Source organism: Protopterus annectens, chromosome 14.part0, assembly GCF_019279795.1.
Source record: "Protopterus annectens isolate FY-2018-M chromosome 14.part0, PAN1.0, whole genome shotgun sequence".
In the NCBI taxonomy this organism is placed as follows: domain Eukaryota; kingdom Metazoa; phylum Chordata; order Ceratodontiformes; family Protopteridae; genus Protopterus; species Protopterus annectens.
In genome coordinates, this window is record NC_056748.1 from 668,459,045 (window position 1) to 668,471,341 (window position 12,297).

The 12,297-nt window shown below is 34.0% G+C and overlaps 1 protein-coding gene across 2 annotated transcripts in view; it reads right to left on the minus strand.

The window, feature by feature from the left end:
* A1CF (APOBEC1 complementation factor) overlaps nt 1-12,297 on the minus strand; it is a 605,281-nt gene that overhangs the window by 180,666 nt on the left and 412,318 nt on the right. For both annotated transcript variants that reach the window (XM_044056418.1, XM_044056417.1), the window contains exon 5: nt 6,720-6,958. In XM_044056418.1, coding sequence (XP_043912353.1) covers nt 6,720-6,958 — 239 coding nt within the window. The remainder of the gene's footprint in view (nt 1-6,719; nt 6,959-12,297) is intronic.

Here is a 12,297-nt window from a genome sequence, read left to right on the forward strand (position 1 = left end):
CTGCCTTAATCGGTTTCTTTGCTGCGCCTACTGCCTTGGTTGGCTTTTTAACCTTTTTGTGTTTGGCAGTGGACTTGGGCTTTTTCACCTTTGTGGTGGCTTTAGCCTTAGACTTTTTCTAGATCTTCCTTTTGGGCTCGGCACCGGATTTCATTGCGGGCTTGGCGGTACTTGTTTTCATTTCTGTTGAACACAATGCTTGACTCCAACCAAAAAGGCTGAAATTGCTCAATGTTGTATGCAGTCTTCAGTATAGCCGAGTGTAATTACATTTAGCATTTGATTGACCTACTAACTTTGTATAATTTACTTTATTACTGAGTTAGAATTTGTGTTTAGTAATTTTTCTCCTAGTTGCTGTTTTTACTTTTTGCTGTAATGCTCCAGGTCATGACTGAAAATGGTTCTATAGATGAGCCCCCACATACAAATTTAATAATCAAACACATCAAATTTCAAGGCAAATCTAAATAATTTTTTCATTCCCCAGATATCATATTACTTAAAAATAACAAAGAACACTTGAATACCTTAGAGTCAGTATGGGATGGCTTATTTCTAATAACATTATTGTTTTTTTCTTTGATTGATTTGAAATACATTTGTGTCATTTCTGTGGCTGGAGTTAGGAAGGCATTGAGATCTCTAGACATTGCACATTTGTTATTTCTCCATTTGGTAAGTACAGCTATGAAATCAAAACATTTCAGATTCCCACAGTCCCACTAATAAAATTATATAAATTATATAAATAATAAAATGTATTTTCCATGTGACACTTATAGTTGCAACACAGAAGGGATTGTTTATGTTTTAAAATGTGAATGTAACCTATTTTATGTGGATGAAACTAAGTGAAGTTTTTGAGTTAGATATTTAAAACATCTTAGAGATATCAAGAATAAAACGTTTGAGCCCCTTAGGACTACATTTTATGACTTGTCATGGTGGGGATAGTAAAAGTCTGAAAGGTACTATTATAGAAAGGGTAAAGATTGGTTCATGTATGCCTTTAAAAAATAAGCTGCTTCAGAAAGAGGCAGTTTTATTCTTAAATTTGCTACTCTGTCCCCAAAAGGGTCAAATAGGGAACTGAATTGGAAATGGTTGTTATAATTGTTGGTTTTAATTTACATATTTTGATATAAATAGATGTATTATGGGTATGTGTTTGTATACTCTATCAAAGATTGTTTGTTTGAGATGCTAGAGGAGTGTAATTGTCTTTTATTAAACAGTTTGAATCTACTTGCATTGTTGTTCTTTATATTGGTTTATATAATATGCCTATGTTACCAAGCACAACCTTACTGAAGAGCTACCTACAGTACTGTCAGAGATGTACAGTTGCATTAAGCATGCAAAACTTGGGTAAATAACTAGTACTTATTTTGAAATAACAGGCCTAGAGAATATCATCCTATGAACAAGGCCATCTCAGACCCAACCTTGATGGAGTTGCTGCATATCCATAAGTCAAACTCCACTCGCGCAACCCGCATGCAAGGCCTCAACCCGGCCTGTGATATTAATAAAACTTGGTGGCAGGATAGATTGCTGTCCCAAAGATGCCCACATCTGTGGAATAGATGCCCTCTCCATGTCAAACAAACTACCTCTGTAGCCCTCTTTAAGAGGAACCTGGATGACTGGATAGGAAACAGAAAATACACTCCTGGGATCCCACCTGTGTCCCTGCTGGACAGGGGAAATGGGTGCTGACTTTGTAGGAACATGGGCAAAATTCTTGGCTAGGCTTATAAGGGCCTCCAGGCCAATAGCCTGGTATCAACCTATATGTTTTAAGAGCTGACATTACAAAAGCAGTTATATCTCATAAGCCTAGTACTTATTATACAGCAGGAACTTAAAATATTCTAGTTGTCTACTGATGTACTATGTTCTTCATCTGTAATATATGTGTAAGTAATTTCTATGTTAAATTGTTATCATCACATAAAAATGAAAAAACATAAGACATTTGAGTTCACGTATGTCCCTACAGTTGGCACATTGCCTTTCCAGAGATCATAAATATGCAGAGAGAAATATTTCAGCTGTATTATGCAATATAGACAGGGATAGATGACACTGGCACTCAATTCGACAAGTATAACACTAATTGTGCAAGAGAAAAACCCAAGGGATCTTGGAGTTATTCTGCATATGCAGTTCCATTCTTCCAAAAGTTTAAATAAAAATGTAATTATAGTCACTTATATAGGTCTGTTCCATAAAGTTAAAAAAACAGATCTAGCAAATGTCTTAGTAAATATTACATTACAACCTTTTAATGTCTTTTAATGCAACTTTTACCATATTTTTTCCTACAGTAGATGGTACCCCCCCAGCAGCTTTGATGCCAATGTTGCAAAAAGCCTGTTAAGCCTTTCCTAAATAAAAAACATGTACAAAACATTTGTATGTCCCTGGGTTACCTGTTATGTACTCTTAAAATGCTTCTTTTGTACAAAATGTATACAGGGTGTTGTGACACCCCATACCTATCAGTTTTATACTGTATGATAAGTTTGTGCTGTTGAATGCCATTTACTATTATGAAAAGTATGTGACCTATTCATATTACCTTTTGTCTGAAATTTGTTTGAGTGTCTTCATGTGTTTTACTGAGGTGACACCTTAAAAAGTGAAACGTTAAAGCTGATTTTCTTTGCCTGAGTAAGCTCTGGGCAACACTCTGGGAGGGTGACAATTTGCTCCTCTGTTTATCCTGTAGCTTTCTCCATACCCACCACCAAATCATTACCATTTTTCTCCCTTCAGACACTTTTTCATCTTTCCTTAAGATTGTCCTACAGCAGCAATATAATCCACGATCAAAAATATGTTAACAAAGTCTGCATAGAAAACATAACTTGCACTATAGCCTTTCAATAATTAAATGAACACTGATGCACTCACCCTAACAAAAACACATAAAATGTAAAATATTATAAGATGAATGCCCAGTACATGTTTGTTCACTGCTCAATACTGCTTATCTTATGTATGACAAGTATTTGGGTTCAGTTAACAGTTAATAGAAAAAATAGGTAGCAATATAACGATAAAATTTGTCTCAAACAATCTGCTTCAATTCCATTCATAACCAATAACTCCTAAATACACTTCATAACAAGTGACAAGCTTTTTATCAGAAAAGCTACATGTTAAAGCAAAGTTAACTGCAAGAGTAATAAATCATATATATGGATAACATTAAGAAAAAACACAATTCACTATCATTCTAAAATCTGTTCCACAGGTGATAATAATCCAAACACAGACCCCCACCCAAAAACAACAGCCAGTATTAATGCCACTGCATCATACTCATATTCAGCATCAGAGTACACAATACATTCAGACCCTAAGAGTGGAATAAAAATCTATCTTCAAATCACAACAACTTAAATAAATGGTCTACCCTTGAGACCAGAATTTCTGCTATCTGAATCATATAACACTGGCATTACTAAAATTTGTCTAAGGGGATATATGCTAGTCTTGTTTCATAAACTTTAACAAACTTTAGAACAATATTCTAGTAAAAAAAAAAACAATGGTAAGAAACTGGTGAAAAATAAATTCAGTATGTATAAATTTAGCTTCTGAATAACAGAAAATCAAATATTTATGATTCAGAAGAAGAGCACACAATACACTTTGCTATCTGTTTTCATTTATTCTCCTTATTCCTTAAAGATATTTGATGACGCATTTGTAAAATCATACTCTGTTAGATGAACAGTAGCATGGAACCCATGGGTGATTTTAAACTAATATTTTATTCTTGAAATCCAGGCCAGAACTCCACTCTTGTCTGAGCCTGAGCAACGTTATCCTAATAAGTGTTTCCATATGACTCAATTAACAGAGTGAAAACCAGTACCTCCTGGACCTAGTTCTCACAAATCTGCTACATAGATGCAGTGAAAAATTGAACTTCATTAAAAAGTAATGTGTCCAAAAATAAAACTGATAGTAGTCAATCAGATCTGTAGATGTAAACCAGTAACTAATACAGCTTATATATATATATATATATATATATATATATATATATATATATATATATATATATATATATATATATATATATATATATATATATATATATATAGACACACACACACAAACATATATTGTTTATTATCAAATGACTGAATCCCAAAAAGACTGAAAATTCATGGTGGAATTTGCCCCTTCTCCACTGTTGTATATATATATATATATATATATATATATATATAGTTAGCAGGGGGTGTGGGAGGAGCAGCATTCCACATGAGGAGAGCAGGGGGGCTTGCCACTTGCATTAAAAATTTATTCAGTATTTTGAATTTTCAGTCATTTTGGGATTCAGTCTTTTGGTTTTCAGTCATTTGATAGTAAACGTGTGTGTGTGTATATATATATATATATATATATATATATATATATATATATATATATATATATATATATATATATATATATATATATTTAAATATATATATATATTATATATATATTTATATACATGTATAATCTATGCAAATCATAATCCACATTACAAATTAAACATAACATTTATGAAAACTGTAAGAAAAGACACATGGCATCAAACAGGCCCATGCAAAAAGCATCAGCAGTGGCAGCTACTTACATGTAGTATTCTACTAAATGCTGCTTCCCACATAAAGTTATTCAGTATTAAAGATGTCACATGTACAAACAGACTCATTGTGAGCTGTAAAGTACCTCACTAAAAAGACCCTGGGTCCCTTCAATGTTCATAATGATAGCTTGCTAACTCCAGCATGACACTTAAAAGAGAAGAAAAAAACAAGAATAAAGCTCAAGTCCCATTGATTCAGAGCTGCAAATAGTGTTAAGCCACGCATACACACAGAATCATAAATACTGCTTTGTCTCATAAACCCACAAAGAAAAAGCACATTTTGAAAACTATTCAATGTCTGACAGCTGCAGCAATATCCAAATGTAATGACTTATAGCAATAAGCATCCAGAAGGGAAGTCCCAAAGTCTGTATAACCTCAGAATTTAATAATTTATAGGCAATTGATAGTTACATGTGAATGGACTGTCACATAACTATGCTTAGATGCAAAAGTGATTAGAAATAAATGCACAACAGTTCTGAAGAAGTCCTTGGCTGAAATATGCATTTTGTGGATGAAACCACTGAACTCTGTTTTTTGATTTATGGAATATTAAATTTCTTTCAGTACAATTTTGCTGGAATATTTGCTTTATTTTACCCAAGCTGCTGAGGTCCCACCAGTGGATTTATTTGGTATTTAGTTTGAATTTTCCTGCTCGATACACCATTCAGGAATACAGTGAAGGACTTAATTTGCATACCTACTCACAACCAGACACTTCCATGGATACAGTGGTGTAACCATATCTGCAGTAATGAGATAAGGCATTCCAAATTACATAGGACTTTGGTATGTGGAGATTACCATATACCACCCTTGCATGACTGTACTGTATTTCAGAATACTACACTTGGGTATTAAGCCACTTACAACATGACAACTGGTGGTGCACAAAAGCTTGCTAACAAATTTAAATCTGACTTAGAAGTAGTTGCACCTCATAAAGACCTCTTTAGTTGCATTTTAAATCATGTAAATTCCATTTTTCTTGTCTTAATGCTGCATAAAAAGATCAGTGACAGTTTAGTAGTAACTCTGACATTCAATATATATATATATATATATATATATATATATATATATATATATATATATATATATAAATCATTGACAGTCTAGTAGTAACTCTGACATTGAATATATAGAATAAGAATACTAAAGTGACAGAAATTCAATAGTCTAATTTTCAGAATATGTTACAGTTGCCTGTAGTGCAACTGATTAGTGAGATTAGAATTCACTATCTCTTGTTTCAGCATAGGTAGTAATAAGAAACTAGCATTCACAAGAAAATACATGTTTCACAAAATGGAAACAAGCACATATTCACAGTGAACAGCATGCAGCACTGACCTGTTCCTAATGACAGTAACTACACCAGCCTATTATCTTAGATAACTAATCATGAGAGTGTTGCATTCTGGGAAAAAAACAGAACTTTTGGATTTTGACTATCTTAAGGATGATACAGTTCAAAAAGTGTGATTCAGTCAATTAAGCCGCAGCATATCATATAAGTGTATAATTACCATTTTAGTTGTCATCTCCCAAGTAACACATGCCTACTTACCATTGTAGTTTAAGTATTTACTTCCAGAAATTAAATTAGATGGGTGACATATCCTTTAAAAAAGATAGTATGAATGGCTAAATAAATAATTTCAAAATAACCTGCTTCTGTAGCATAGTAGGAAATCCATATTCTAGCTTATCCTAGACTTACATGACCCATGACCAACTACCAGATCAAAATAAATAATGGGCATAAATCTGCCACTAGCAAGATAAAATATCATGTTTCACTGAGCATAACACCTGTTAAATGAGGTACTGTTACAAACAGAATTAATCATTCATTATTCTGTTAACAGATAATTTGGTAATAATATTTTTAAAATAAACAAAAATATAATAAATACTTTGCTTGATAAATATACAAACAACAATGACTGCAGAGCATTCATCAAAGTATGTTTTTAGTACAATTAATGTATAAGGAATACACTAGCATTTCATGAGACATTGCTAAAACCTGCACAGTATATGGTACCTGGTAGTAATTTTCTTCTTGCCATGGCTGCAGCCCGATGACTTTCATATTCCACAAATGCAAAGCCCCTGTTCTTTGCTTTGTCAGCTGCACTCGGATATACAATCACATCAAGTACTCCATCAGTAACTTTTTTCATTTCTGTTAAAATTTCTTCTCTTCTCTTTGTTTTTGGGATTCCTCCAACAAATAAGCGGCAATTGTCCACACTTGCACAGACACCAAGCAGACGTCCATTTCTAAAAATGAAACCTCACATATGAATCCATATTCAGATTCCAACTGATAGAAAAAAAATAATTTGAGTTTTGGTAAAATAATTTTAGTTGCCCTTATAATAAGCCACATTTGCATGCATATATCATGACATGTATGTAGCACAATTTTATTGTAACTATAGATCTCATAGTATACCAAAACTGGCTATTAATAGAAGGAATTGAAAACTATGCTTAAGGTTTACAACACAAGAACGCTGAAATTTCCATGCTAACTGAATATTTTTGCATAATAATTCCTCTTGTCGTTTCTGATTTATATACTTTAAAAACATCCTAATAATAAACTCTGGAATTTGAAATTAATGAAAGATAATAGTAATATCACAGAAGGAAATAAAGCCCTTATCCAACAATCTATTAAGGATATCCCTTCAGCTCAATACATGAACATTTTTGCTTAGTTTACATAGTGACATTTACACTATTGACAAAATGGCAAAGATAACTAAAAAGCTATTATACAATGACCCCCCCCCATCAATATGCAAACATGCAAGCTGATTGGTCAGTGTGCCCATTGTAAATCAGACTTAAACTAATGGAAAAAGGTCAGTTGCTGTAATCTCGCTATGTTAAACGGGTTTAGCATAGCGAGATAGCTTAAAAAAAAATCAACGGAGATCTTCCTTTCTCCGATGCTTTTTTTAAAGCTGTCTTGCTATGTTAAACAGGTTTAACATAGCAAGACAGCTTTAAATAAAGCAACGGAGAAAGGAAGATCTCCGTTGCTTTTTTTAAAGCTATCTCGCTATGTTAAACTCTTTTAACATAGCAAGACACTTTTAAAAAAGCAACGGAGAGCTTCCTTTCTCTGTTGCCTTCCACACACAGCTCTGATGTACTGCGTAAGCATACACATGCGCACTATATCAGAACTGCTGCAGAATACTGGACAGCTGCAGAAGGGCAGCACGGAGGCATTATACAATGCCATTATTTAAGAAAAGTAAGTATTTTTTTTCTTAAATAATGTCATTGTATAATAACAATAACCCACTTCTGGGTGTGGATAATGCGGATTTGCCCACGGTTGTCTTTGTCCACTCAGGCTTCGCCTTCATGACCAAGCCACACCAACCATGGGTAAATCCAGCATTACCCACACCCAGGCGTGGGTTATTTCTTAAATAATAAATGTTGAGATATAACCAAAATTCTTTAGCTAACTGGCAAAATATTATTTTTGATTATGCCTTCGAAAATGAATGTTAAAGTAGAATTGATTATTTTCTTAAAGCATTATTGTCTAATGAAATAGCTTTGGACCAAACTCTGATATTATATAATTTATCTACAAGTCTTATCCCAAGGAGAGAAGATCTAATATGGACTGTCCTAGTAATTACAAAGAAAATAATCACTATAAACTACATGAAAAGTAGATTTCATTTCCAAGTATTCTTCTATCTTCTTAATCATGCCATCAACAAATAATCATCAAAAGAACTAGACTGACTTCAAAACCCACATTCATTAATCCATGGACTAACGTATTAAATGTAATGGAACAGTGGATCTAATATTCATCTAAAAAAGTTAGTCAAGTCGCTCCAATATATTATTTTGTACTTTCAGTAATTTCTAAGGTTTCATTTCTATTGCTTTTTTATTTACTTTTAAATTCTATTTATCTCTTACCTGTTTTTTTATTTTACTTCAGAGTTGTGGAAAAAAAATATCACAAATTGTTTCATTTATTATATGCATCTTTTTTTTTGGAATTAGTAATAAAAAATAGGAGCTGCTTTGACAGAACAATTATATCAGATGTGGCCACCATGCATTTAAGTATTATATCTAACTAATGGTGGCAACAGCCCATTATCTTCTATTTTACAGTCACTCCCCACAGGTATTACAGGAATGTGACATTAAGGACGCTGTTAAATGCCACTCACTATAATGTTCACATGGCATAAGCACAGTCTTCTTCCGCCACTCCCATTCATAGCTGGTTGTAGAATAGAGAACATTAAGTAACAAAGTAACAAAGTAACATTCTTCTCCTTTGTTCTTCTTCATCATTGAAAAAGTCAGATGATTCCTAACAATATGAACCATAGAAGTTAACAAGTAGTTTCACACTAGTTAATCAGGAGAACTAAGCAGGAAAAAGGCCGTTTTGAGATGCCCCTTGCCTTTTCAAGAGTTGTAACTGGGTCACTCAGTGCCCTGGGTTATGACTCAAGAAGCAAAGTTTTGGTCTTTTACATACACTTTCATTCAGTGCAACAAACTGCTAAAAGTCCCATTGCTCTATTACTTTTGGACACAAAAATGAATTCCTTTAAATTGGACAAAGCATCAGCGCATAGCAAAGAGTTGTTATCTTAATCAGTAATAGCTACTTGGGGTCTTCATATACTGACTATCATTTAAGCATTTTTACTGCTGCTTAAATGCATTAAAGGACCACATCTACTTCCAGGAATGGAGTGATCAGCATCTATCCAAAGCCTCTGTCCCTACTAACTGCTTGTGCCCAGTGTGACCAGCCCTTTTACCCAAGTGTTGCTGTGGTTTTGTATTTCTAACATACACCATAATGTAATGTAACATAAATTCTTGGTGGTTTAGACTGAGTGTTTGTACAACAAGCTCTTTGTGGAGAATAAACTGACTTTTACTGTCTTGTGGTCCATTTGTTTTACCCTTTGATTTGGTTCACAACATATATTCACAATATAGCATAACTTCAGAATATAATACAACACACCATAACCTACTTAATGTAAAACCTCATATAGAACAACAATACAAATAACATCAGAACATAGCTTAACATAATATACAAAACATAAGGCACAGAACAACACGACAGTATAACATAACACAGCATAATGGTCTAGTTGCTTCACTCTATTTGATTTAGGTTCTATATGACCATTTCACATTTGCATGAGGGTCTGTGCTCTTCACAATGACATCTGACAGGTCCTTCTAGTGTTCTAAGGTTTTTCAGGTTCACGCCTCCATGTGAGGATTCAGTCCTTAGGCTGGAATTCTCTAAGTGCAGTAACATACAAATGGAAGGGGGAGGGGTTAAAGCACTGCTACCATGTTTTGAATCGTAACACCTGCCTCGTATGAGTGCTTTCTCTTTTGTTTTGTTCCCTCACCTCTTCCACATCATTATTCTTTCCCAGAATCAAATGTATCTAGTTTGCTACGCCTTTCATTAGATCTAAACAAACTCATTATAGACAGTAAAGATTGACCCAAAAACTATCCCAGTGAAACTGCAGTTGTCAAGTTCTGAACTTTTAAGAGATTCACTTTAGGCATGTAATACTGAGGTATAGTATAAGTCACTGAAACATAAATAATTTAAGATGATATATGTGACCCTAGGGGAGGCTCGTTAATGTTATCTTGGTCTATATGCCTAGTCAGTACATATGAAACTATGAACAGTGTTACATAATCTACCAGGTTTTGTAAATGTAATAATTTTACTTCAACATTTATTTGTTCTTACTTAAGGTGTGTGTGTCTGTGTGTATGTGTGTGTGTGTGTGTGTGTGTGTGTGTGTGTGTGTGTGTGTGTGTGATTGCCTTTTGCTTCCAGTTTCTGTCACATCGTCTATTGCGCTACATCAGAGTTCCCACATTCAAATTACCATAACTGTCACCTGAGGACCAGTACATGCACCTGACAGCTACATGACATCTAGATATAATCAGTTTACTTATTTATTAGTTACGTGATTAATTTGCAATAATAATGTAATAACTTGAAAGCCAAAACATGGGTTGAGTCTTTGCTGTATTTGCAAAATACAACAAATAATAATATTACCAATTTTTAGCACACATATTGTTCCAGAGGAATGTTCCACTTCTAAAAGGGTTCACTAATTTTAACCATAAAGGACTCATATAAATATAATGGCCAAACTAATGTAGTTATTCTTTTTTCTATAAAATACAATATCCTCTGCCAATAATCATTTATTTTCTCTTTGCTTTTGCAAATCTCCTACTCACCCCCACCAAAAAGCATAGGCAGCTACTTTCTGATGACATTTCAATGTCTCATAATTAGGACCTGAAAGACAAAATAGCCCCAATGATGTATCCATCTTGTTGCTCTGAAATGCATTCAGTGTCCACTAACAAAGTTGTATCAACAAGCATTCAACTGTGTGCTTTCTCATGCAACTGACTTCACACAATCAAAAGATAGTCACTTGCTGTATATCACTCTAATACAAGATCATGCTGGAAGTAAAAGAATAGATTTTGTACTATATTTCCGTCTGTTGCTCTCAGAAACATCTGCACTGCCCCACCTCAAGAAACCTCATACCGCCCTTTGTTTTAACACAAAATTGTCCTCTAAAAATATAGCTGCTTTTGGTGATTTCTCCATGCTCAAGAACACACAAAAGAAATAATGGCTATACTGATGTATTTCAATTTGCTGCTGCCACTCACACCCACACCTCCCATTAGTCCCTGTTGTGACAGTATGTACATTTGCCATTGTCCACAGATGTATCTAGTGTATTGCTAGTAAAAATAAAAGTACCTGCAAGAAGTCAACTATTTCTCAATGTAAGAGGATCTAATTCTGTTGATAAAATACTGTGATTTGTTTATGTCAGCTGATCTAAATTCTTTGCTTCATAAAGTAACAGGGTACAGATGCGCTATCTATGTCTTGCTATATGTGATAGAAATGGGATAAAGGGCATACTTAAATACTTTGTAATGATTATTAATTTGCTAATTCTCTGACTAATGACTTTGTCCTTATCATCAAAGCAGCTTATGATGAAGTGTTCAGTAAGAGATTGAATTGATGGATGAGTAAAAATGTCTTCAGAAACAACATCACATGTTTTTTAGACTTCACGCTTGAAACCCCTGATCTAGATGGAAAAAGGATGCAGTTTAAATGAGAAGACTATTGTTTAAACCCATTTGCTTTCTTGTAGACAAACAGTAATCAATGAGGATCTGAGTTAATGTTGAATAACAGTAACAGCTGGAATCTCTCAGTATTAGCTACTATAAAAGTTCATCATACTGATCACTGCTATAATAGTCTTAGCTATAGTTTATATCCTTCCCAAGGATATAACAGCTGGCCCACTTCCAAAGCTCCAAGGCACACTCCATGTGCCCAAAATGTCCAGCAGCTCAAGGTGAGCTGAATAAAAGACAAATTTGGGTGCAAATTCCTTCATAACCTTACTGCCACCGAAGAGCATGCTCCTCGGAGGTTTGAGGATCGACGATTGGCTTGTGCTGAACTGTCTCCAGACTGTAACATATTTTTAAATGGAGAACTT